The following is a 22,748-nucleotide window of genomic DNA, read 5'->3' as shown; positions in this document are numbered from 1 at the left end:
TCTATATATTTTCCATAGTATCATAATTCCTCTATCCTAGTGTTCTTCATACCTACTCCATCGTAAACATTCGTGTCTATCAGTCCACATAATTTACGGAGTTAAAGTACAATTGAAGGGGAGGCCGGATGGAACCCCTAATACCGGATTGGCTTAGCGCAATCCGAGGGGGCTCGCGCAAGGGTCACCTGATCGAGCATATCTCATTGGCGGGAGGCCTGCCCTAACCCCACCCACACAACTAAGCGAGGCGCACCTCGAATTTCCTTGAGCCAACCGACTCTTTTCAGCCGACCGTCCGCTATCGTCGACGTTGAGATCACCCAACGACACCGTCCGTCACCTTTCAACGTATCCCTCCCTCGACAACAGGTGCATACGGCGTCAACATGTCTGACCACGGGGAAGTCGAGGTCGAAAACCCCGCCGGGGCTTTCCAGGTCCTGCCCAAGGAGGCTATCGCGGAGATGGGAACCGTGAAGCTGTTCAACAAGTGGAGCTACGAGGATGTTGAGATCAGGGACATCTCCTTGACGTAGGTGATCCCCTGCTATTCTTGCGATTCTTCTCCTGCGAGGAAAATTTGTGGACGTCGATCGTGGGACAATTGTCGATGCGAACGCGAGGGGAATCGTGCGTTGCGAAAACGACCTGCGACACGACAAGAGAAACACGAGGACGACAAGGAATCAAACCGGAACATTCGCAACGAACATTTGCTGACTCGAGATCTTTTTTCATGAATATAGCGACTACATCCAGATCCGTAACCCCGTCTACCTCCCTCACTCCGCAGGCCGCTATGCCGCCAAGCGTTTCCGCAAGGCTCAGTGCCCCATCATCGAGCGTCTGACCAACTCCCTCATGATGAACGGCCGCAACAACGGCAAGAAGCTCATGGCTGTCCGCATTGTTGCTCACGCTTTCGAGATCGTATGTGTGCCCTAGGTTCCTGGTGTCCCGCACAAACGCAGCGGCAATCCAGTCCACCCATCAATTGGTCAGAGAGAGGAAAACTAACCACGCCGTGATATTCAGATCCACATCATGACCGACCAGAACCCCCTCCAGGTCGCCGTCGATGCCATCGTCAACTGCGGTCCCCGTGAAGACTCCACCCGTATCGGTTCCGCCGGTACCGTCCGTCGCCAGGCCGTTGATGTGTCTCCTCTCCGCCGTGTCAACCAGTCCATCGCTCTCCTGACCATCGGTGCCCGTGAGGCTGCTTTCCGCAACATCAAGAGCATTGCTGAGTGCCTTGCTGAGGAGCTGATCAACGCTGCCAAGGGTAGCTCGAACTCCTATGCCATCAAGAAGAAGGACGAGCTCGAGCGTGTTGCCAAGAGCAACCGGTAAAGGGGTTATGTTGGGCGTATTCTCCGTTTGGTCTGGTTTTATGTGTACTGGAGTGGACGGGGGGTTAATTAGGATTCAGTCGGTTTGCATGCATCTGCGCGACTGTATATACCTTGAAGACAGTCACGGGAGGGAGCGAGCTCCCAAAAAAGAGAATCGGACGGCTTTCTTCTAAAGTAGTCGAGATGCGATCATGAAAATGTCAGGCTTTAAGTCAATTCCTTTTGTTTTCTACTTGAAAAGAATAGTTTGTTGCTTTTCTATCATAGTAACTGTAGCCCAAGCGTAGATCAGTAAATGGAACGAAATCAGACAATCCACCTCTTTCTACTCAAGGATTGTTCTGATCACTGTTACTATAATTATTATTGTATTCTGTTCGTGCTCTACAAAAAGTCCGGCCTTGGTCGATTTCTGCTCCAGAGTTTGATCGCTTATCGATAGGCCCGTTCCCGTGCGGAAAAAAAGTTCGGAGCTAACATTTGCCTGCCATCGCAACCCCCATCGTCTGTCGACACCCGCCAATTCACCACAACAAGAGAATTTCTTTTCACTGCGATCTGAAGAAATGGTGAAAAGGAAGTTGGGGGCCTTGGAAAAGGTCGAGGCTGATCTGTAAGCGCACCTTGACGCCCTTTTTCTCTGAGGTTTTAGCGATCTCGCTCGCCACTAACCAATCTGTCCTCGTTGTCTAGGCCTAACTTGCAACATAAAATCCGACGAGACCCCAAGTAAGCCGATCGCATAATGGAGAAATTTCCAAATACAATATTGCTTTACTGACTGGTGGGCTTTAGGTCATATATCGAAGACTTTCGCGCTCAACACTATCAGTATGAGAGCCATCGGGAAATTTTCATGGCGGCACCCGCATCGGCCACCGATACAGGCATTATCTCACTCAGAGAATTAATAGATTTCATTGCGCATGTGGCCGATTGCTATCCCGACATTACCAAGGAATTCCCGCAGCAGCTTATGGATATCTTGTCGCAACACCACTTGGTCCTGGAACCAGAACTGCGAGAGAAGATCGTGGGCAGTCTGGTTCTTCTGAGAAAGAAAGAGCTGCTGGATTCAGCGACGTATGTCTGACCCTATACTAGGTGGATGTCCGAACGACTACTGACTCGTGGATCGACGTTTAGGCTCCTTCAGACGCTCTTCCCGATTCTGATCACCACGCCCAGCAAGACGCTGCGGGCTCTGATTTTCCAAAAGATTCTCATGGACCTCCGCTCATCTAATGCCAAGACGACGAATCACAAACTCAACCGTACCATGCAGACTGTGCTTTTCAATTTGGTCACGTCAGACCGTACATCTTCTAAGGGATTATGGGCTATCAAGCTCACTCGTGAGCTGTGGAAGCGGCAGATCTGGTCAGACGCCAAGGCTGTCGAGGTCATGAAAGAGGCCAGTTTAGCCGAAAACGAAAAGGTTATTGTTGGGGGTGTGCGCTTTTTCCTGGGAGGAGACAAAGAGCGGGAGGAAATGGAGGATGAAAGTAGTGACGAGGAGATCGATGTGGGACGGGTCAAACACCAGGTCGGCATCAACAAGAAGACCCGGAGCAAAGCCCGCGCCATCGAGAAGGCAAAGGCCACGATTAAGAGGAGAGAGCGCAAGAAGAACCAACCTCACCAGTTGAACTTTTCTGCGCTGCACCTTTTGCATGATCCGCAGGGATTCGCGGAGACGCTCTTCTCGAAGCACCTCCAAAACACGAAGTCCAAGCTGAACTTGGAGCAGAAGCTCATGGTTCTGCAGCTCGTCACCCGTCTTGTTGGTCTGCATAAACTGCACATCATGCATCTCTACTCCTATTTCCAGAAATACCTAACCCCCCGTCAACCCTCCGTCACGTCCTTCTTGGCCTCGCTTGCCCAAGCATCGCACGATCTGGTTCCCCCGGATGATCTTGAACCACTCGTTCAGAAAATTGCGAATGAGTTCGTTTCCGAAGCGTCAGCATCAGAAGTGGCTACGGCTGGACTCAATGCCATCAGAGAGATCTGCGCGAGACAGCCGCTCGCAATGAACGAGACTTTGCTTCAAGATCTTGTCATGTACAGGAAGAGTAAAGATAAGGGTGTCGTGATGGCGGCCAGAGGCCTGCTTAGTCTCTTCCGTGAGCACAACCCGGAAATGCTCAAGAGACGTGACCGTGGTAAAGAAGCGTCTATGGGTCTCCGGGCGGGGGAGAAGAAAGAAAAGCGTTTTGGAGAACAGGAGTCCGGTGGTATCGAGGGTCTGGAGCTTCTTGAACAGTGGAAGCAGGAAGAGCGAAAGAAGAGGCGTGCTGAGAAGGGTCTTCCTTCTGATGCGGAGGACGATGAAGATGATGACGAAGCTGATTGGGCCAACTGGAACGTGGAGGACGATGATGATAGCGACAGTTCCGGTGGTTGGATCGACGTCCAAAGCGACGCCGAGATTGATCTCAGCGACTCAGACGATGAAAAGGACGGCCCTCCTGCTAAGAAAGCTAAGCAGGATGAAAACAAAGAGTCGGCCAAGCCTGAGGAGAAGAAGGACCCGCTGGCTCTGGCAACTACCCGTATCCTCACGCCAGCTGATCTCGCTAAGCTTCAGGAACTGCGCAATGAAGCCGCCGTCAATGCGCTTGTGTCCGGTCCCAAGAGCCGTCGTGGCCAAAACAACACCTCTCGTGGCACTGATGAGGCTTTGACTGCGGCAGAAATCGAGGGATTGGCTGCTCTGTCTGCAGGAAAGGCAACCCGCGAGGAGCGAATCGCCCATGCCAAGGAAGGGAAGACCGATCGCTCCGAGTATAAGAGTGTGACGGCTAGGAGAAAGGAGCGCAAGGAGGAGCAGGGCAAGAGTACTACCAACAAAGAGAAGGCCCGCAGAAAGAACTTCTTCATGACCCTGGGCAAGGCGAAGTCCAAGGGCAAGCGTAGTCTTGTGGAAACGCGGAATGTCTTGAAAGCCCATCATGAGAGACAGAAGAGAGGTGGAAGGAGGGGAAACAATGGTTAAAAGATGGTATCTGTTCATAGCATATTGTATAGAGTCGAACTCACTGAATTCTTTAATCAAGCATGTCCATGAATATATATATCTACCCATACGCCGAAGTAAACGACCTATGGTCATTGACGGTGGTGACGATTCTGCGGAAAGAATTATGTGTTCCAAATTGTCGATAGACGTAGGACGAGCTATTAGGAATCATTTACAGTTTCGAGGTTCTGAGAAAGATGTATACAGAGTATCTAGGTAGATACTAGACTCCAACCATCCTAAAGCGGATATATTGGTAGAGAGCACGTGCCGGGAGAGCGCGCGTCAAATCCGCGTCGCGTTCCGCCAAAAATCCCCAGCCTCCATTTCTTCATCTTCTTTCGACTCTTCTTTCTTCCCACCCCCATTTCCATAATTCCTTTTGAGAAAGCATCGAAACATCTATCATTCATTCTTCTGAAACAAAGTCAGATTCAAAAACAGATAATTACACATACACCCGCCAAGCCACAATTTCATCGCCCGCGCTACCGCGCCTTACGAAGATGCCCTCCTCCACCATCTCAGTATCTACCAACAACAGTTCGCTAGACTCCAAACGCAGACGCTTTCAGCCACCCATCACTACATATTTCACGACACCATCAAGCCCCACTTGTCCTCCTCACCTTTCGCATACCCACTATTCCGCCGCTACTTCCTCCCCAACCCCCGTCCTCCCTGAAAAGATCCAAGCCTCGCTATTCTCCGTCGGAATGCGCGTCCGCAAGTCCGTCGCCGAAGGCTACAAGACCAAGACCGAAAAGACAATGGATGACATCAAACCGACGCCAACCCTCTACCCCGCATGCCGACCATATGTCACTGCCCGCGCAGAGCTCACTCCGTTCAGCGGAATGGCAAGACCGAGCCATCTGACAACACCTCAGCCTTACGCGGAACCCGTGATGGATGACTCCGATGATCAGATCATCACCGACGATGGTGACGCGTTCTCTCTCCCGCCCAGCAGCCAGGAATCCGCTGCGTCGCTTTCTACGCAAGCTCACGGCCAAAAACGGACATACGACTATGACAGCGATGTGGACGAATCCGACGAGTTTGCCTTCAACCCTGGGACGACTACTTGGCTGGATTCATCGCTGAGATCAGCTCACAAAGCAGTTCCGGCTATCGGACGCACCATTCTTGCTCCCAGTTTGGGCCGGCAGCGGCGGCGCTTTGTCGCGGCTCAGAAGCACGGTGGGATGGAGGTGGACGATTTCGAAGAGCCTTCCTTCCTTCGCAGACGGGAGGAGGTCGATACGGAATATGGCACGGGCCGAAACAGTGGCTACGAGGTCCAGATGGGTGGTGTCTAATCTGATCTGTGTACCCGCTTGTTCCATATCTTGTACATTTGAAGAATCTTTGTATCAACACTTTACCACTTCCCAACGCTATGATCTGCTCACTGGCTGGTTTCAGTGCTTGCACTTCATTTCATCTGTCCATACCCTTTTTTGCACTTCCGTGTTCGCATATACTGGCCTTCATTTTCGCGCAAGTCCGCGTGGGAGCGTTTACATTCAGTTTTGGTGATTTAACATAGTTTTCTCATGACACAGTAAGATACAATTGAGTGATACCTTTCAGAGTTCTGCATATATTCTCTTTTCCTTTTTAAGACATTCGGCGTAACTTGTACGTGAAGACAACTTAGTTCGAGATAATGCTCCGAATACAGGCCTGCGAGATCAGACTGACGAGATACTTTTTAGGCAAATCTAACGGCATTGCTGAAGCTACACTATATGGAGTAGCAGTCTAAGTTGACCAATATCCAGTGATACTCTTTTCATAGTGTAGGGAAACCTCTATATAGTTTACATGGTAGTAAACAATGCCGAAATGACACTGGGAATCATGCGATGCCGGATATAACCAATGCCATCGACGATTCTTGTATAGACAAAACAAAAGCAGACAGTGCATAAAATGCAGGAACCGAACGCTCAAGGTGAACTCCCATCATTTTTTGAGACCGAAACCAAAGAAAAAAAGACAATATAACAGAAGACATAAAGGCATATTACAACTCGTCCTTGACGGGCTTCGTCTTCTTTTCTTCCTTCGTCTTCTTATCCTTGGACGTCTCGGACTTGTCCTTTTTGCTATCCTTCTTGGGCTGATCTCCAGTGTTCTTCTTGGACTTGGCGGCCGCAGCTCCCATCTTTTCATAGATGCGGTTCATGAGTCGCTCCAGTTCCTTGAGACGGGTGTCAATCTCCGCGACAGTCAGAGCCGGGTCATCTGTTTCACTAAGCTTCTCCTGGAGGGACATCTGGGTTTCGAACCAGGAGTTGACAGACTCATAAGTCTTAGTGATGCTAGTCAAATCAGATGGTTGGAACACTGAATACTTTGGACCAGTGGCCTTTGGCGCCGCGGTGGTCGAGGTGGTAGTTGAGGATGTGTATGGGTCCTCCTCGAGATCCTCCAGAGGATCCGGTGTAGACTCGGACGTTTCAGTCGAAGTGGTGGAAGACGTTTCTGTTTCGCTCGTGGAGGATCCAGACGCAGAAAGGCTCGAGGAGTAAATATCCTCATCTTGCTTGATCTGCTTGTCCATCAGGTCCATTACAGCCTTCGAGTTCTTCAGCACATTTTGCAGAAGCTCGACGCGGGCGGGCCGAGCGGAGTTCTCCTGCTTTCTCTTGAGAGCAGGGTTGACAATGTCTTTCAGATCCTTGAGCTTCTGTTGGAACTCAGACCTCGGGGCGAACTCGCCATCATCATAGAGCCAGTCGCTGGTAGCAGAAACCTTCTGCTTGAGGACGTCCAACTGATCAGGCTTGACTACCTTCACAAATTCCTCGTCATCCACTAGGTCCCGGCTTCTGTAAATGAAGGATTCCAGCTCGTTCAAAGCCTCCTCCCGCAGAATCCGATCCCGATCAGAAGCATCAAACGCAGCGAGACGGGCCTTGATACGAGCAAGCTCGTTTGCTGAAGGAGCAGGGATACCAAGTGGCTTCGAAGTGAAACTGACAGGTACAATTTCAAACTTGTTCTGAGGGGCAGCAGTCTTCTTGCTTTCCTTAGTGGAAGTAGTGGAGGTCGCTGCATCAGTTGAAGACGTTGTCGAAGCCTGGGGTTCTTCCTGTTCCAAGGTGATCGACTCACTGGCTTCACCTTCTTCTCCCAAGGGAGCCTGTTCATCTTTCTTGCCCAGACCGAAGAATCCTTTTACATCTTCAACGATTCCCTTCTTGGAGCCTTCAACTTCACAACCAACGGATCCGCCGACAACTTCAGGGAGCCCGTCCACAGGGTTGAGGCGGATGGAGAACTTGGTGGTAATATTGGCTGCAGAGCAACCGAAATCATTCTTCAGTTTATCGACGGAGGCAGTGAGGTTCTGGGTCTTCACTCCGAGAACGGGAGATTCGATCACATCGCTGCCCGCAGGGATCTGGTGGTAGAAACTGAACTCGAAGTCGTCCTGGTTCTTCACAGTGACCTGCTTCTCAGGACCAACTTGGGAGGTAGGTGTAAACAGCTTCTGCTGTCTCTCCTTCGAATCTGATGTCCACTTCAGGATAACAGGGTAGCCCGAGGCATCACTAGCCCGGATATCCTTGACACGGAAGCTGGAGCTAAGAGCCGCACCCTTAAAGGCAGCACCAAACACAGCAGCCTCATCGGCGTTGACGTTGGGCCGGAGCTTGTTGGACGATCCACAGAAACGTTCCAACTCTTTCTGCACAAACGGAGTACGGACAGCCCCGCCGTGAAGAATCACAGAATCGATATCACTCAGCTCAAGTCCCGCAGCAGCCAAAGCCTGCTCAAGGGGCTTTGCAACTCTGGAAATATGCTCCTGAGCGAGCTCCTCAAACTTGGAGCGCGTAACACGGTACTTGAAGTTGAGATCTTCCTCGTAAAGGTTCTCAAAACTAGCTCCGGTCTCCGTGTTCGCACTCAGGACCTGGCGAACTTTCTCGGCGTCCTTCCAAAGTCTCGCCATCGTCTTTCCATGTGTGCCGACATCTGAAGGGGTAACCCGATCCTTCAACTTCTTGTCCTGGACCAATTCCGCAATCATGTCCTTCACGATGAGGTCATTCAGAGCATCTCCACCGAGATACTTATCCCAACCAGTGCCCAAGACGTGAATCTCCTGGATTGTCTTGTTGAACTTTCCAATGTCCTTCACGGAGCGACTCTGGAAGCGAAGGACAGAAGCAGTGGTGGAACCGGCACCCATATCGTACACGATATGATACTCCGGCTTCTGGCCATCCGAAACACTGGGGAAGGTACGGCTCGTAGCGTAATTCAATCCAACGGCAAGACCATCGCTGATGAAGGCATCAACGCTCAGGCCCGCGAGTTCCGCGGCCAGCTGAAGGCTCCGCTTTTCCTCCGCGGTGTAAAATGCCGGATAGGTGATCACGGCATCGCGAATGTCGGAACCCTTGCCAGCGAGGGTATCCGCGTTCGCCTTGATCTGCTTCAACTGCATGGCCAGGATCTCTTCGACGAGGAAAGCGTCCTTTCTCTCCGCCTCGCCAAGTCTGTTGCTCCGGAACCCGACGGTACCACGCTCTCCAGCGCTCTCCAGCTTTAAGGCCGGATACCTGTTGTGATAGTTTTGAATCGCCTCGCTGTCACTGTCGAAGGGCAGACCGAGTAAAGATTTCAGGTTCGCGTAAACGTCATCGGGGTACCGCGCGGCCAAGGCGAGCGCATCGCCGCCGTAGAATCGCTCGGGAAACGGCGCATTGCTTTCTCTCGTGGGCTTGAATGCGACGGCGGCTGTCTCTTTGCGCTTGGAATCCTTTGTAAGCACGATCTCAAGCGGAATGCCGGGTTTTACGAGGGCGGCTTTCAAGTATTCCGTTCCGACATCGATACCTAACACTGCGGAGCCGGCGGCGGAGGTAGGGGCGGGGAAACAGAGGAAGCAGAGAAGGAAGGGGAGAATCAGGAAGGAAAGTATCGGTGAGGATGTCAGCAGTCGGGGCGATGCATATGCCCGCTGACGGCCCTGGGGAGCCATGGTATCTGGACCAGCGCGGTGAGTGCGAATCGATTGCATTGCGACATGGACTACATACCTTGGAGGGTGAACAAGTAGGACTGCTGCGTAGGCAACAGGTTCTGTCCTGGAAGATTCAATATATTGAATAGACGAATCTAATTGTGTCGAGGTATCGGCCTGGGCGGTGATCAATGGACTGTTTGGTCAGGTAAACTGAAGTCAAGTTAGAGAGAAAGAGTGTATTGAATTGGGACGAAGGAGAAACATACTGAGGATGACCTTATGTTAGCACAGCCATCGAGGACACAACGAATCGAACTACTGGCCAGCTGGCAGTAACATCGAAATATAGATGGGGATAATGCCGAACGGAGATCTGGCAAGCTTGATGAGGACACGTTTGGTTCCCCGATGCAAACACCCCCAAAAGGGAATGTTTGCACCGTTTGTTTCCCCGATCGCCACTGCATCATAGGATGGATACGAATTACACGAACTACCCGACAAGTAAAGGGAATATTTTACTTCTCTAACGCTCATATACAGATGCAATCAATCAATCATGAACAATAAACAATCACAACTCATGGGGTATGTCAACACTTCAAAAACACCACATGCATATCGACATAAGAAACTGTAAGATGAAAGAATGAAAGAACTTGAGTAGACAATGTGTTCACCCAGTTGACGTTGAAAATTGGGGGAGTCTAATATCTGAGCTTGCCAACAAGGCCAAAAGTGTAGGCCGCTTCGGCTTCGCTCTTCATTTGGATCATGTATATCGTGCTAGATCCCACCATGACGCCACCCTTCTGGGGCATGGCACCACCCTCATTCTCTTCCCACACAGAGACAGCAATTCCTGTCCGCGCAACACGTTCAAAAGAACTTTCGCCCAGACAGACGTCCAGGAGGACCTCACCCCGAGTCTTACCACGAATGAGGATGCGCTTCTTGGAATCAACAGCGCGACGGGGAGAGGCAGACCCCGATGCCGGAGGGCTTTCGTCAGTGCCGTCTACGGCAGAACTCGGGTCGCTTCGTCCGCTAACAGCGGTGTCAGGACGGGGAGGCTCAGGAGCGGCCGGCATGATTGTCAGACGGGCGGCACCCATATCCCGCCACTTGGACGCCGTCTCACGCACGTAGAGCCGGATTTTGGCATTCGACAAACCGATTCCATCAGCGTTCTTGATAGCCGCGGCAATTCGACCAATTCCAGCGTTCGACATAAAATTTGTTCCGGACCCAGCAGAGCTAGAGTATAAACTATCTTCTTTCTGTCTGCTCCGGGAGGTGACGGATGAACGCGAAATGCTGAACATCTTGCTTCCCCCACCGCCAAATCGCTTCAGAGCGGAGAACGCGCTGCTCATTGTGCCAACGCTACTCTCGGAGTGATCCGCAAGTGACCGAGGAGAGGCGGATGCTCGATAGCTCTTTCTGCGGCGGGGCCAGCCAAACCATCCTGAGGGTTTATTCGACGGTTCGATGGGGACAGACTGGTCCGCGAAAGGACCTCTGGCATTTTGCAATGCGATGTAGGTGGGGTTGTTGATGCGTGCCTGGTTGATAAGCCCGTACAAGGCCTCGCACTCGTCTGCATTGGCCGAGCGGAACATGATGTTGTTGCTCCAAGCGATCTTGGAGCGTTCGGTTGGTGGAGAGCGAATGCTGATATCGATCGCCGTACCCCGTCGGATAGGCACAAGAGGGGTTAATTCAAGAGCAATTAAGGGCCGTCCGTTCTTGACTGGAATACCATCTTCTCCGATTGGAGCAGCACCGAGTTGGTATGCTTCGATCAACCCAGGACTGACGATGATCCTGCAGTCATCAGGGAAGATGCTATCCCAAGAGCCTTTGTCAGACCAAGCAAAGACTGATGCCACTGCAGTGGAAGACTTGGCTGGTTGCGAAGGGACCGATCTGTAACCACCCTGAGAAGCCGAGTTAGATGGGGATAAACTGCTAGCAGAAGTGACAACAGAGGCTTGGGCAGCAGTCCTTGCATGGCTGTCAGCCTTCAAGGGGGCGACCGACGAAAGCTCCGCTTCTGATTCCTCAGAGCTGTCTGAGTCCGAGTATTCAGATTCAGAATACAAGTTGTAGCGCCGTACAGTAGATGTATCGGAGTCTGAAATGGAGTCTGATGCGGTCGATGGTTCGTACTCATGCTTCAAAGGAGAGGAGCCCCTACGTCTGGGTCGGGGACCGGTAGGGCCAAGGACAGGAGTGTTGTTCAGGCTCGAGCCTGTCGAGCTGGGAGACCGAGAATGTGGAGGTGGAGGTGGAGGCTCGTCACCATTGGCTTTGTCAGAAGTATCTGAATTGGAACGAGAATGACTCTTTCTCTTTGTTGGGCTGTCCGATATCTTCGAGGAGTCTAGATAACCAAAGTCGTCGTCCGATTCGTCTGATGTAGGTTGAACTGACTCTGTGACATATGACTGACTGTCGCGCTGCCTGAGCTTCGGAATGATTGGCAGGTCCATTGAGGGGACGGACGACACACGGGGGGACAGTTGCTCTGGACTGTTCCTTGAGGGAGTTTTGGGGGTATACTGCTCCTTGGGAGCCTTCTCCTCCTTGAATTTTTCTGGAGATCTCTGCGCTCCTTTGGCTTCGTCGTGGTCCCGACGGGGAGGTGTGGAGACTGCAATATCTCTGCCTGGACTTTGTGGGCTCGATGTGGCCTCATCGTCATGCCGGGCTACTCTCTTTGCCTTTGACCGTTTCAGACCAGGGGACTTATCCTCACCGGTCAGGGATTTCCGCGGGTCTCTGGAATGAAGAATCGGCGGCTGTGTGTGCGACGAAGACTTGACCTGACGGTCTGTCGAGGAGGCATAATCCGATTCTCGTGTAATTGCTGTATTAACCGACATTCTCGATGTTGTTGCAAGAGACGACCCGACGATACTTGGGTCAGACAATGGTTCTCTTGGAGAAGAGCGACGCAATGAGCGAGAGGTGGCCCTCTCACCAAGAGGAACATCAACACTCGTGGGACTGGGTGGCGTTTCCGGAGCATCTCCAGGCGAGGTAATTGTGCGCGCTCGTTGTCGTTGCTTTGCACGTTCGATGAAGCTCTGGCTTCGGCTGATTGTTGGTGGGACAGGATTCAATCCCAGCATCTGCACCCACTCGAACCCGACATCCTCTTCATCAATTCTGAGCAGGAGAAGCTCTTGCCATGATTTGACGTGAGAAGGAGAGCTCCTTAACATAACCACGATTTCACCCTTCGCATCCCCATTCCTCGCGGAAACGCATGTGAGGTCCATTGGGGGGAACAGTAACCAACGGTCTGCATGGTCGATCTCGCAAATAAGCAGATCACCACCAGTGCTGCCCTCAGAAGAGTTATCTCTCAAGAGAAGCTCAGCACGGCAATCAATCACCTGACCCGTTGAATGGTACAAGGACAAGTTGAAAAAATCCCGAGCTCGAACGCGCCTTGTTTTGTCAACGGTGACATCCGCAATAGGCCCTAATGTTGCAGGGTCGCGAGCTCTGGTCGAGTCAATGCAAGCAGCGGACTCATCCTCAAGTCTTGCCCGCTCATCGCGCGCACGTCGGCGAGCATCTGTAACAAGAGCCTGGTAGGCCGCGGCGACTTCTTCGGCTTTTTCTGATGGATCGAGCATATTGATACCTTTGAAGGTTTTTGCAAGATATTTGAGCCGCACAAGGGGGCGTTTCAGCAGATATGCAACATCGACTTTCTCGCCGTTGCTATCGACAATATCTCCGTTCTCGTCTCTATCCATGCCTTCATCCAGGCTTTTTGTTTCGGCGTTCTCCCCTTTTTCATCCTCATCGAGTGGAGCCAGATTCACGATCACGTCTTTGAACCCCAGCCTCCAGGCTTTCAGGTATTCCCGATATACTCTTTGCGCGCCAACGGCCCACGTCAGTAAGGCCCCAGCATCCTCTTGCGGAATCCGCTTATGCAAAGTTTTCAGTCGTTCAATTGCAACTCCCATATCGACGATAGGCTTGGTGAAATTCAGCTCATCTTTGGGATCCAATGATGGGCGGAAAAGGCCGGCTGCGATGGCCGAATCCGACTTTGAAAGGACGCAAGTCAAAAGCACGGGAATCACACCTCCAACCAACGTTTTGAGTTCGCGCATGTACTTTGCTTCATCGAGGGATAGTTCCTTGAGTAGATCCGGTATTGTTGCATTGTTTAGGCGGCTTTTGTTTGTTCGGATGCTGCGCGCGGATCTGATGCTCCTACTTCGGCTATTCGGAGCAGAGAGGACGGAAATGAGATCGTCATGTGTTGTAAGCCGTCTCTTTAACTGCGACGAGACCACCGGTAGGGAGTTTGGATCGAATTGATCCCTTTCTTCTGGGTCTTCCTTCACGTCGGATGATGCTAACGTCCGCTTCTCTGATAGAGCGTCACCGGACCGAATATTAGACAGCACCTCACTTCCTGTATCCATCGAATCCATTGAAGCGATCGTTGAAAGTCGATGAGCGCCGGTGCTCGGGAATGGTCGTTTTCGCGCAAGGGGAACAGGGGCGTTGTTACCTGACACCTCCGAGCCATCAGAGAAAGGAACAGTTTCGGCATCAGACATAATGTCCTTCCCCTTGGAAATTTTCTCCTGAAGAGCATCGTCTTTAGTGTCTTTGGCGCCTGAAGATGAGCGACTATGTTTATGATCGCTGGATCGTTTTCTGCTGGAAGATGAAGACGAGTCTCTTCCTGGTTCTTTCGGCCCGGCTTTGTGAGAAGACGACTTCACTCTCTCCACATGGCCCTCATCGCGACTCTTCACTCGCCGTTTACTTGCGGATTTGGTGGATGACACTCTGCTGTGTGTGCCACTGTCTCCCTCATGGGTTCCCTTATGGTCACTTTCCTCTCGCTTAGGTCTGTTGACCCTCATTTTCAACGGCGCGGGGACTTCAACCTCTGGATCCACGATGCTGTCAAAGAATGGGTCTGAGGTTCCTGAGAGCCATGCCTCGATTTTTGAACCTCGATTCGCCGTTGGTTTCGGAGGCTCGACTTTGGCAAATACCTTTTTCGATTCTCCCAACATGTGCTCGAAAATTCCACCCTTTGGAGGCTTGAGCGGTCCCCGCGGCTTCGGTGCTGGTTGTGGTGCGCCACGGGCCCTCCGTCGAGACAGCTCCGAGAAATCGGCATCACTCGCTGCCCACTCCGTCTCCTCTTCAGCTGGGTGGTCTTTCTTCCCTGTGCTACCGGATCGCTCCGATGACGCTCCTATCCCTGGCTTGCCTGCGCTCACCGGCCGTGAGGTCGATTTCGAAGAACCATTGTGCGAAAGATCATCTTCACCGGCTTTACTCTCGACAAGAGAATCGAGTGTCTCCTTCAAGACTCGCGACTTTCTCCGTTCCCACGAGTCCAAGGACGGCGGAGGTCGGGTCTTGTCTTCCTTCTTGGCTTCATGTCTCCCGGCGCGTGGCGAGGCGAGCGGCTCGTTCGTGGTGTATTGGGAGATGCGCTTCGGCGGCGGAAGTTTCTGTGAACTTGGCGACTGGGTTGAAGTGCGATTGAGCTTCCAATGTTCGTCGCTGATGACGCGCTTCCGCGGGGTACTTTTACTGCGCTTCCTTGTCGGAGCGGGCTTGTTGTCTTTGGGGGTCTTTGGAGGAATGGCGTCGACGGTCGCGTTCTCTCCATCATCCTCGTAGTAAACGACATCATCGGCGGTGATGACCCCTCCTCCTTGCTGCTGCCATTTCCGGATCTTTTCGCGCACGGAATTTGTGTCGTAGATTCCTAGTGGAACACCGATATCGAGAGGTTTCTGTTTGGTCGGAGACGATTTGGGACTTCCCCCACGATTGGGGGGACGATGCGGAGTAGACGGCGAGGGCATCAGTGTCTGCGACCGAGGCGGGTGTCAGTTAGCATTGTCTGTGAATGGAGAGGATCGCAGTGGTTATCCGAGACAATAGATCGAGGAAACGGCAGATCTCAGATATGTTTCCTTGTTCCGATGGTGTGCGTTGTGGTCCCATGGGCAGAAGGTGTTGTTTGTTTATGGAGGGGAACGGCTGGCCACTCACATGAAGCGCCTGACGACAGAACAAACAAGCCGGTTGCGAGACGAAATTCTTTCAACCCAACACTCCCTCAGGTAGAAGTCGAGATCAAGTCAAGTCAAATCAAATCGGTGACCACAATCGAGCAAAAGAAAAACAAAACAGTCGGGCGAACAGGCGGTCAGGTGGAAATGGAGCGTCGCCGAAGCGCTGCCGATGAAGTCGCAGCAACGTCAGTGAGTTTATGCTTTGGCTTCTCACTAAATTAAATAATGATGTCGGCGGGTCCTGAATAATAATGCTAATAATACTGGGTCAGCTGCCCGATCAAGGTCCGTCGCCTGGTTTCCCTCCCCAGCAGAAGATGGAATACTCAAGAGAGCGATACAAATGACCATCGGGATCACACGGACTGGAGGGGGTGTATCAGCTGGAGCGCCGACCTGACAGAAGAACTTCGACCTGAGCGTTATACATCAGCCGCCTCGTCATCGTCACCGTTATCATCATAATAAGAGGGAGTTGCCGGGGCTGCCGGGGAAACCAAACCGATCAGCACCGCCCCAATCCGTGGACGGTAAAGGCCGAGTCTAGATCGGACGCTAAGCGGCTAAACGCTCGTTCTTGGGCTGTTCTGGTGAGCATTCTCGGCCCTTGTCATAGGTAGACTAGTTGATGATTGTTATGATTCTCATTGCATTCGCTTGGTCTGATTTGCTGGATAGCTTTAGCTGTATTCGCGAAGCATTCTCGTGTCCCCATGCAACATGCCTGCAATGACAATCATTGCAGGGCCATTCTTAGGTCTTTAGTTGGCTCTCCTCCCACTATCCAAAGGCTGTATCTATTCTTGGACGATCTTTCTGCGTGGACACATCAGCCCACTGCCTTATCCTCGATAATGAGGACAACGACACGTTGGGATGCAGCTCCTCCGACGCCACGCCTTACATACCATGCGTAGCATCCATGAACCTTGCATTACTTTGCCGACTCCCCGAATGCCAGCAACCACAGTTGAACACATTTGTTACCAGTTCGGGTGGTTCCCTATCGGGACTTCTGCTGCATGTCCAACCTTCTGACCCGCTCAAACGCGTTTGATATCGCCTGCAAGCTCTGCGAAAGATAATCTGCCCAAAACATGAGTGGGTAACCACCAGAAACAGGGCTCCGGCTCACTCACACAGAGGAATCACAATCCAGATGAAATTCATCAGGAAATAATAGATCCAAAAGTAATACGGCTCCGGTCGGCTGTACGGTCGTCCGTGGACGTAATGGTCGAAAAGGCTGGTCGCATAATACAAGGTGTCACCGTAAAGGTGACTCATGCAAACGACCAGCTGGAGTGGATGATGCAGGGAGCTCTGCGTAAAAATTGAATATGCGACGACAAAACACAGCGGGCCCCAGACCAGCTATCAAGACATCAAGGGGAGGAAGATTAGCCAAAAGTGTCGCAAGCATTCCCATCAATGCGGCCCTTGAACATACAACCGTCATAGTCTCCATGCATAGGACCATGGTGTCTGCGGTCATGTACCGCGAGTCCGATAGAGCATATTCCTTCCAAAGTTGACCGAAGAAGTCTTGAGCAGAAGCCATGCGGCCGTGGTTGATCATGAAATAGCCCTCAAAGAAACAATGCAGCGTTCCCGCTACATGGAGCATGTATTGTCAATATATGATTCATTTGCTAGATCCAGGGAAGGGATCGTACAGAGGGCGAACCATAAGATAGCAGCTCGATCGGATTTGCTCAAATTTGGTCGCACAAGGCTAACGAAGGCAAGCGTCGCTCCCAGTAAGAATACCGCACCAGCGCTCGCTGTCGTCAAAAGCCGGAAAATCGTAGATTCGTTCGGAACATATCCGTGAATTGGCGCACCGAGGGGATAATAAGGATGTTGAGGAAGTTGTGAAGACATGGTCGATTGATAGGGAAACGGAGGGCCAGCTGAGTTGGGAGGTGAAAGTCGGTGGGCTGATTCTGGACAGCTCACTGGAGAGGGAATTTCTTTATCATAAAAAGTCGCTTCTCTTGCGAAGTGTACCTAGACAATTCTGACTGTCTTAACACGATAGACCGGTCTGAACGTAGATATTATTGATTCTTCAAAACAAGAGCTGTCCCAAAAGGGTTAGATGGGAACCCCGTGTGGCAGGCTAACCTAGAACGGCTAGCCTGTGGACCTGAGGCAACACAGCGGCAGCTCCCATGGCTCCGCAACGTCCCCGTGCGATTATCGTCGACCTCCTTGAGCTCGGGATCGAACGTGCTTCTCCTCAATGCAGCCACCTTCATCGTCTGCGCTGTCGCTTATACACCCTATGGGGCCTTTACCCTGCGTATTTCACGCGCGTTTCTGAAATGGCAGCAGGCCCATTTAGAAGAAAGCCCCTAGGGCTTGATGTGCCCCGCACGTCTGCAATGGAGTCTCCGCCCGCCATTGCTGCCTTGTTCGTGATTCGGTTCGATATCAAGGCTGGGTAAGTGGGAAACTGTGCCTTATCTCCATCTGCAACCGAAGTCAGATAGTCTAACGCCATGTGACGATGCAGATACGTGATATCATGGAAGCGTACCGTTCCCGGAGGTGAGTGTGTCGCGCAGCTCGCGCTCACGGACGCTGGCTGATTGATTCGAACAGTCGAGGTGGAGGGTGTTGTCGAATACAAGTCCCTCCCGTCTGGCTTGCACAATGTGTCGGAAGATCTAGTGTATGCGTGAACTCATCGCTCCCACGGTTTCCCGACTAAGACATCGGCTGTCCACAGGTACTTTGTCCATGATCAGTATGCTGGCATCAGCGCATTCGTCAACCATCCTGCAGAGGAGGCTGAACGCAATGCGAAGATGTTCGCAATTGGCGTTCTGGTGCCCCTGGCATCAGGAAGACTAGGCAAGAGCTGGAGACACGCCCCGAAACTCAAGGAGCTCGCGCAGTGCGTGATACGGCTTGACCACCTGAACCACTTGAGTAAACAACACCTAACGTACGATTTTTTCTTAATAGATCCTATGCAACGGATATGTCCAATACTCAAGCCCTGTCTGAATACTGGGAAGCTCATGAGATACGCGACAATGATGCTTCAAATGTACCGCCGGAATCGCCCCTCGAATCACCGCTCAGCTTCCGCTTGCGCGCTCATGGAGAGCGACCGGAGAGTCTGCGTCGTAGCCGTGCATTCAGTGATGCGATCGTGCTGGACACGCCCAGGCCGGCCCTGACGCCCTTCCACCCCGCCTCATCGCTCCCCGATTTCCTTGATTGTTTCGGCCCACTCTTATATCCCTTGTATAGAGCAGCATTGCTCCGCAAGAGGATCCTCTTCATGGCGGAAGCACCTGTCCAGATACCCTGTAATTACGGTAAGTATTCTTCTTCCGTATGCTTCATTGTTACTCATGCATGAAAGTGTACGATTTATCTTTGATCGCATCCTTGCCGAATTCCCTTCTTCCCTTGCTTCCGTCAGACCATATACCAACTCTGCGGCCTCGTCCCCTCTTCAACGTCGGCATCCACGACATCCCCTATTTGTCCACCTTTGTCGGAGTGGCCCCAGGAGCCAACCAGGATGCTGCATGGATTGCCTGCAGCACCGACAGTGTCCTGAGCATGAAATCCGACCTCTTCGATGTTTTAGTGACGCTCCCCCCTCCGCATACAAGAAACGCCGCAGAGAAGGTATTCCCTGAAATATCTGTGCTGCCAACCCCAACAGCAAAACATCACACTCCGCAAGCGGTTCATCTGAAGGCAACACAACGCGACGCACGACGTTACGCGACTCTCCGAAGAGGACTGCGCCAAAGCGTGCCGGAATCGGATGCCCAAACGGAGAATTCCGACTCGGACTCGGACGCAGCCTCCACATACTCGTCCAGCCCGGTTGTAGAGCCTATATCATGGGCCCGACTAGCATACTCGTCCTTCATATGGTGGGCGTCCGCTGGCGAGAAGCGGGAAGGCTTGTCAGAAGATGAGGAGGAAGAACATCAACTCGAGCAGGACACGCGGCTTCTAGCCAGCGTGGACACCCTTCCCAGCCCGCCTTCCGGCTCTGGTAGCCGTCGAAGCATGCACACCGGGGATACGTCTCAGCAACAGCCTCCGGAGATAGCGTTGGTGGCTTACTTCCGACGCCTGACAGCGCAGATCTTCGTTACACTGTCCGACGTTATTGCCCGGCATGACAGCCGCGATGGGGAAGACCCAGGACAACATGATGGTCAAACCGATGCCTCTTACCAGGATGAGCCGGAGGACGACACAGAGCCCTCTGTGGCGATTGGCCGCCAGACCACTCAGGAGGACGAGTCCTCGGCTCCTTTGTTGGGACGGGATGCGGAGCCGACGCTCTGTGACGACGACGAACCTGTGAGAATCACCACGGAAGATATGACTGAGATGGGCCTTGATGTCTGGAGTGGCGCCGATCGCGTCTTTGTTGAGGAGTTGGTGCGTTCGTGGTGGGGGCGCAAAGCATACGTTGATAGCGCACGTATCCGGTGTTGTGGGATCTCTATCATTTAAATTGGCTCCATGGGGGTTATTTGCTGCATTTCGAAGCATATGAACATGGATTGCTATATATAACTTGTACGCTCAGATAGACTCCATGTTTTATGGGAATTGAAATCTGGCCAGTGACTGTGATTGACCGCGGTAACCACGTAGAAAATAGGGGGATGAAAGATAATATCTACTCCGAAACAATAGGCGACAAAGGAAACTAGATATGAAAAGAAGGTATTTTGAACAAACGTAAATCATCAAAAGAATATTCAAGGGGTGAACAAGATATCAACATGAGACGAAGACCCGAGAACGCCTTTTCCGCTTAACGCACACGAGGGTATCACAATAGCCAACCGAAATCCAACATCGCTAGGAGCAAGTAACGTCCTAAACCAAAGCATGGTCTCTTTGTGGGCATGTAAAGAGGCATCATCTATGGAACATTCTGACTGGCGCACTCAGGTCTCTCCGGCTCCTGACTTCACTTTGGCTCTTCCCAGCATTCTGGACGCCCGGTATACGCCGAGCTACCCTGACAGGAGTGATTCCCATGCCCCCAGAGCGGAAAGTGCTTTCATTAGCGCTCACAGATCTTTTCATCGTGTTGGTCCGTCCTCTGCGTGCTCTGATCTGTGCAAGGGCCTCTTCTCGGCTAATGGGCGTCTCCGAAATGACAGGAGGGCGATGCTGGATTGGAGCGTCGTTCCTCAATGGTACTTTGAACTCTCTTGTCTCCAGTGACGGTTGCGCGCTGCTGTGTTTCGGCAATGGGTAGTCCCACGGGACGTCCACAGCCGCCGGAGAATGATGAGGCTGAGGATCACACGGCTGGAATGGGACATCGTTCAACGCAGGCTCAGGGGACATCTCATGTTCGACGAGCATAGGAGAAACTGTGTGCTGACGCTTAGGAATAGGAGAATCGTTCTGGATATGCTTCTTCGGTGACCGAGCTGGCGATGGGATAGTATGGAACGTTCCAGTGGCGGGCGAGAAGGTTATCAGAGGTTCTTCCTCTTCTTCCTCGTCCCCCTCGACTTCTTCCACTTCTTCTGTGACTTCAACTTCATCTTCCAGCTCGTGTTTTTCTTCGGTATCCTCATCAGGTCCAGGTGGTGCTCGTGCCTCCTGGCAGTTGTCCGTTGTGGGCGTTGTCTTTTCCATGTTGCCCTCATCAGATCCAGATTTGCCAAGACGTTGAGCGTGTTTCTCATCCTGTTCAGCCACATTGAATTTTTGACCGCCATGTTCTTGCGCGTCATTTTGTTTGTTTTCCGACTGAGCCAGTATGTCTGCTTCGACCTTGGCCTGCATGTCCATTATCTTGACAGCATCCTCTGGCTTCATCCTTGACCAGCGGGTCCAATTCATAGCCTCGTTCAGCTTGACAACCTCCGCGACTGAGTTAGTATTGCGTATACGTTCTTCAGCACTATGAAGTGCCTCGGGAGGTGCCCCCGGAACCTTCCGCCGGGCTGCTTGTTTCAACCTGTACTCGTCGATACGGCATTGGCACCATCCAATGCTGCATTCCCACCTCATGTATTCAACAGTTCGTTCGATCTCCTCGCGCACACTCCTTTCATGTTGAAGATATTCTTTCAGTTCTGCGATCTTGTCTTGAGGGTCCTCAACTTCCGTCATCGCACGCTGACGTTCGTCCTCGACCTCCATTTCCCAAATTTCTGCAGGGGTCAACTCCGATAGCCTCAACTTCTTTGGCGGTGTGGCTTTAGGCGCATCGGCGTTGGTGACGTTCTCCAAGGGTGAGTTAGCCGGCTCTTCAGCAGGTCTCTTTGGCGGGCGAGGGGTCGGGGTCGCCAACAGCGCGAGATCTCCTTCTGCCAGCGACAACCGTCCGACATCCTTAGTCTGCATGGCCTGTGCTTCTGCCTCGAGGTTATCTGAGCGGTTATTTGTCTGAGCCGCGCGGAGTTGTTCCTTCAGAACTTCCATTTCCTCCATGAGGCCCGCAAGAGCGTACGCTCTCTCGAAGGCTTCCTGCTTAGCCTGTTCTTTGGCTTCCTTCTCCGCCCGAAGTTCGTCTTTCAATCCCTTGGCCTCATTCTTTGCGTTTTTTAAATCCTCCTGGAGCTTCACTAGTGTTGAGCCGGCACGAAAGGCCTCCTTTCTTGCTTTGCGGATTTCCTTCTCGAAAACATTTCGCTCGTGACCTTGTCGTTCCTTGACGGATGCCAGCTCCTCCAGCAGGGATTCGAGCCGTTCGCTGATCCGGCGCTCCCGAGATTGCGCCTCTTCAAGCTGGGCGTTGACGTTGGCTAAAGCAGACTCTGCTTCTTCGCGGCCCAGAATAGCGCGTTGGAGCGCAGCTGAGCCCCCTGCATTCGACGACGAAGACGGCTGAGGGGGCGGGGGAGGGGAGGCGTTTGCCGCTGGGCTGCCTGTGCGTGCCAGGTTGTTCAGAAAAGCGACCTTGGCCTGGACGTCGGAGAGTCCTCTCGCGCTTTTGCGTGGAATGCTTCGTAAATCGGAGGAACATGATGGCGACCCGGACATGCTCTGTTGATTCATCCGCTCCGGAGAAAGGGGGTTGAGTGCTTTTGACGGGCTTGAGGGATTCATGCGTTCTGGGGAAAGAGGATTGTTGGCTTTTGTCGGACTTGAGAACGGGCTGTTGAACATTTTCGAGGGGCTCGATCGGATGCTTGATGGAGAATCCATCTCTCCAGAGTATAGGCGACGTCGATTTGGTGTGGGATTAATATGGCGTTGTCATGACACTGAGGGTGTCACTGGGATAATAAATAATCAGACTGGCCTGCCGTTGACAGCCCACTGTTGTGGAG

At 52.2% G+C, this 22,748-nt stretch overlaps 6 protein-coding genes across 6 annotated transcripts; 4 read left to right on the top strand and 2 right to left on the bottom strand.

Moving 5' to 3' along the window:
• Nucleotides 1–389: 389 nt before the first annotated feature.
• On the top strand, nucleotides 390–1,356 carry ATEG_00846 (40S ribosomal protein uS7; the record flags this gene model as incomplete). Its single annotated transcript, XM_001210932.1, has 3 exons — nucleotides 390–535; nucleotides 750–933; nucleotides 1,039–1,356. The coding sequence occupies 3 exons, from the start codon at nucleotides 390–392 to the stop codon at nucleotides 1,354–1,356; spliced, it is 648 nt and encodes a 215-aa protein (XP_001210932.1).
• Nucleotides 1,357–1,924: 568 nt separating this feature from the next.
• Nucleotides 1,925–4,359, top strand: ATEG_00845 (SDA1 family protein; the record flags this gene model as incomplete). The annotated part of the gene is made up of 4 exons (XM_001210931.1): nucleotides 1,925–1,971; nucleotides 2,052–2,087; nucleotides 2,154–2,441; nucleotides 2,505–4,359. The coding sequence occupies 4 exons, from the start codon at nucleotides 1,925–1,927 to the stop codon at nucleotides 4,357–4,359; spliced, it is 2,226 nt and encodes a 741-aa protein (XP_001210931.1).
• Nucleotides 4,360–4,889: 530 nt separating this feature from the next.
• Nucleotides 4,890–5,705, top strand: ATEG_00844 (uncharacterized protein; the record flags this gene model as incomplete). The annotated part of the gene is made up of 1 exon (XM_001210930.1): nucleotides 4,890–5,705. The coding sequence occupies one exon, from the start codon at nucleotides 4,890–4,892 to the stop codon at nucleotides 5,703–5,705; it is 816 nt and encodes a 271-aa protein (XP_001210930.1).
• A 710-nt stretch (nucleotides 5,706–6,415) lies between these two features.
• ATEG_00843 (uncharacterized protein) lies at nucleotides 6,416–15,243 on the bottom strand (the record flags this gene model as incomplete). Its single annotated transcript, XM_001210929.1, has 4 exons — nucleotides 6,416–9,393; nucleotides 9,447–9,494; nucleotides 9,640–9,649; nucleotides 10,102–15,243. The coding sequence occupies 4 exons, from the start codon at nucleotides 15,241–15,243 to the stop codon at nucleotides 6,416–6,418; spliced, it is 8,178 nt and encodes a 2,725-aa protein (XP_001210929.1).
• A 2,387-nt stretch (nucleotides 15,244–17,630) lies between these two features.
• Nucleotides 17,631–19,956, top strand: ATEG_00842 (uncharacterized protein; the record flags this gene model as incomplete). The annotated part of the gene is made up of 6 exons (XM_001210928.1): nucleotides 17,631–17,902; nucleotides 17,975–18,009; nucleotides 18,064–18,133; nucleotides 18,191–18,358; nucleotides 18,430–18,788; nucleotides 18,836–19,956. The coding sequence occupies 6 exons, from the start codon at nucleotides 17,631–17,633 to the stop codon at nucleotides 19,954–19,956; spliced, it is 2,025 nt and encodes a 674-aa protein (XP_001210928.1).
• A 581-nt stretch (nucleotides 19,957–20,537) lies between these two features.
• On the bottom strand, nucleotides 20,538–22,458 carry ATEG_00841 (uncharacterized protein; the record flags this gene model as incomplete). Its single annotated transcript, XM_001210927.1, has 2 exons — nucleotides 20,538–20,628; nucleotides 20,768–22,458. 2 exons carry the CDS (start codon nucleotides 22,456–22,458, stop codon nucleotides 20,538–20,540), a joined length of 1,782 nt encoding a protein of 593 aa, XP_001210927.1.
• Between the last annotated feature and the right edge of the window lie 290 nt (nucleotides 22,459–22,748).

This window comes from Aspergillus terreus, genomic scaffold (assembly GCF_000149615.1).
Source record: "Aspergillus terreus NIH2624 scaffold_1 genomic scaffold, whole genome shotgun sequence".
NCBI lineage: Eukaryota > Fungi > Ascomycota > Eurotiomycetes > Eurotiales > Aspergillaceae > Aspergillus > Aspergillus terreus.
This window is presented reverse-complemented; position numbering and strand designations above follow the sequence as displayed.